Genomic DNA, 3,147 nt, shown 5'->3' with positions numbered 1-3,147 from the left:
CTCCCCCTCTCTCTCCCCTCTCTCTCTCTCTCTCTCTCTTCTCTCTCTCTCTCTCTCTCTCTCTCTCTCTCTCTCTTCTCTCCCTCTCTCTCTCTCTCTCTCTCTGCCTCTCCGGGTCTTGGTGTTCCCATCTCTGTTTCTCCACCTCTTGGAGTTCCCTTTGGTATTTCTCCATCTATGTCCAGTAGCTGTGTGCGTCTTACTGCTTGTCTGTTTGTCTCCGCCGCTGAGTCTTTCACTTCATCTCTGAGTATCTCTGTCTTTCCCTCTCTGCATGTCTCTGTCTCTATCTCTCTCTTTCTGGGTTTCTGTACCTGACTGTCTCCCTCTTTCCCACAGGGTGATTCAGGGGGTCCGCTAGTATGTGGAGATCGCCTCCGAGGCCTCGTATCATGGGGTAATGTTCCCTGCGGATCAAAGGAGAAGCCGGGAGTCTACACCGATGTCTGCAGATATGTCAATTGGATCCGAAGAACCATTCAAACTAAGTAACCCTGACGTGTGCCACCCGACCACTCTTGACCTACACCCTAACTGGCTGGTTCCAGAACATCTCTCACAAGACCTCGCCTTCCCTCTCACCTCTGCAGATCTGACCCTCGATGCTTAATAAAGACAGTGACGTGAGAGCACAGATTCTCCCTGATTCCACCCCAGCCCCATCGCTGTATCACGGGGGGCGAGTTAAGACACAGGCTGAGATCTCACTTCCACCACTAAGAAAATACAGGAAAAACCCTTCTAAGCCTATCTCCCTCCCTGATTATTCCACGGGTTTGATTCCTTCCCACAAAAGGGTGGTCGCTAGTCTAGCAAAACCTGCATGCTGGGGTCCCAGCTCTGCCACTCGCTATCCGTGTACCGTGGGAAGTACCCTCTTTCACTGTGCAGATCTTCTCATCTATAAAATTAAGATACTAATAGTACATTCCTCATACAGCAGTGGCTGTTGGGAGGATCCAAGGTTTCAAACACGTGAAATACACAGAACACTGCCTGGCCCACCACGTCCTCGGTAGAGAGTGAATCTTATCATCAGTGGCAATTTTTCCCTTTATCCTACTTTTACCTCCTTAAAGCCCATCTACTCTCAGTTCTTCTTTACAGCCCAATTTGATTTTTCCTCCTCTCCGGGGAGGCACACTTGACTTCGCCACCTCATGCTAGCCCTTAGGGAGAGCTCTCTACCCTGAACTCCCTTTTAGCAGCAAAAGCAGGGAGGTGACAAGGTTGGGAGACCACTGTGTGAGGGTAAGAGTGATGGGAGACAAGGTGGAAGAGGATGGCAGGGGCCAGGTCCCCAAGGACCTCAGCCAGCTTGAGATGCTGGGACTTGCTCCGGAGGGCAGCGGAGAGCCATGGAAGGATTGTGAGCAGGAGCGGCGCTGGTGCCATGTGCACAGTGGACGAGAGGGGAGAGCTTGGAGGCCAGGGGCCGGGGAGGAGGTTGAGGTGATGGTGCAGGGAGAGAAGATGAGGGCTGAGCTGGGCTGGGGCTGGGAGGGCTGGAGAAGGGAGGCTGGATACGAGTCCACCAAACAGAGAAGGTTTTGTGGATGTCATTCTCATGGAGGGAACAACATGCAGAAAAGCCTGGGGGTACAGAACACCTGTAAATCATCCTGGATGGTAAAGGCTGGGGGTTGAGGTAAGAGAAATGGGTGACGTGGCTAGAAATGTAGGTCAATGGAAGACGATGCCATTGAGTGCCAGGCAGATAAATTTGGACTTGATCCTAAGGGCTCTGAGAAAAAAAAAGACAGGACCAGATCTGGATATTGGAAGATTTAGCAGAGGTCCATCTGAGGGGAAAAAGATGGGGATAATGGAGGAGAGACAGAGGACCCCCCAAAAATGAGGGGAGCAGTCAGGCAGAGCTGGGCAAGAACACAGGCCTCTGCAAGCTTCTGGGCCTCATCACCACCAACACGCACCAGGCACAATCACAAACCCCAAACCCCAGGCCTGTCCCTGTCCGCAGAGAGGCCTCCTTCTCTTGCAACCCCCACTGCACCACCTCTGAGGAAGAAAAAATAACATCTAAGCCAGGCGTCCTCCCAGAGAGGGTAGGTAACAACTCCCCAAAGAGGCAAAAGATGCCCAACGTGGGTGCTGAGGTTAGGAGCAGAGAAATATTCATTGCAACCTTATTTTCACCGGGCACAGAGGAGAATGAAATTGAAAGTTATTAAACAGAGCACCATAGGAGATACTCAAAGTCATGTATGTGTCATCTTATGATGGAAGAGTGATGTGGTCCAAAGACAGATGGGGTGCGCCTTTTATACACTTACATGGGGAAAAAACACACTAACATGTCTTAAGAAACAAAGAAATGCAAAGTAATTTTTATCAAGGGGACATGATGGGAGGAAGTGTCTAACGCTGAGTAAATGGAAATATGAAGCCATGCAAGTGGCCTGCACCCATCTTGACCAACCTCCTCTAGAAGTCGTGAATGAGGTAAGTAGGGCCATGAAAGTCACCGGGGTCACCAGGAGGGATCAATGAATGTGCAGATCAAAGTCGACTTCAGTTGATGGAGGGAATTTTCTTCCTTAAATGTATGGTGATGACAGCAGCAATAACACTAAGGGCAATAACGACTGACCTCCTAGCACATGCCCGGTACTCTTCTAGGTGTTTTCCATGTATTAACTCATTTGATCCTCATAGCAAGCCTATGACGTAGGTACCATTATTGTTTCCATTTTGAAACTAGGGAAACTAAGGCACAGAGAGGGTCCGTGGTGTGCCCAAAGTCTCACAGTTAGTAGATGGCAAAACCAGAGTTTAAATGTCAGGGGCTGGTGTCACAGTTTGGGCTCCAGACGGCTGTTCTATACTGAAGTCTTCTACCAATTCTGACACGTTTTAGAATTGAGCATAGGGGCCAGCCCCGTGGCTCACTCGGGGGAGTGCGGTGCTGGTAGCACCGAGGCCACGGGTTCGGATCCTGTATAGGGATGGCCGGTGCACTCACTGGCTGAGCGTGGTGCTGACAACACCGTGCCGAGGGTTGCGATCCCCTTACCGGTCAAAAAACAAAAAAGAATTGAGCATAGAAATGTTTAAAAATCCAACTCTTAACATGAACTATTTTTTTTTTTTTTGTCTTTTTTCGTGTCCGGCAACGGATCGCAACCC

The 3,147-nt window shown here is 50.0% G+C and overlaps 1 protein-coding gene across 2 annotated transcripts in view; it reads left to right on the top strand.

The window, feature by feature from the left end:
• The window catches only part of KLK6 (kallikrein-related peptidase 6), a 7,883-nt gene extending 7,251 nt beyond the window's left edge, over window positions 1-632 (top strand). For both annotated transcript variants that reach the window (XM_008581590.1, XM_008581589.1), the window contains exon 7: window positions 340-632. In XM_008581590.1, coding sequence (XP_008579812.1) covers window positions 340-492 — 153 coding nt within the window. In that variant the 3' untranslated portion in view covers window positions 493-632. The remainder of the gene's footprint in view (window positions 1-339) is intronic.
• Window positions 633-3,147: the final 2,515 nt, after the last annotated feature.

Source organism: Galeopterus variegatus, unplaced genomic scaffold (genome assembly GCF_000696425.1).
Source record: "Galeopterus variegatus unplaced genomic scaffold, G_variegatus-3.0.2 Scaffold2402, whole genome shotgun sequence".
Classification (NCBI taxonomy): domain Eukaryota; kingdom Metazoa; phylum Chordata; class Mammalia; order Dermoptera; family Cynocephalidae; genus Galeopterus; species Galeopterus variegatus.
This window is presented reverse-complemented; position numbering and strand designations above follow the sequence as displayed.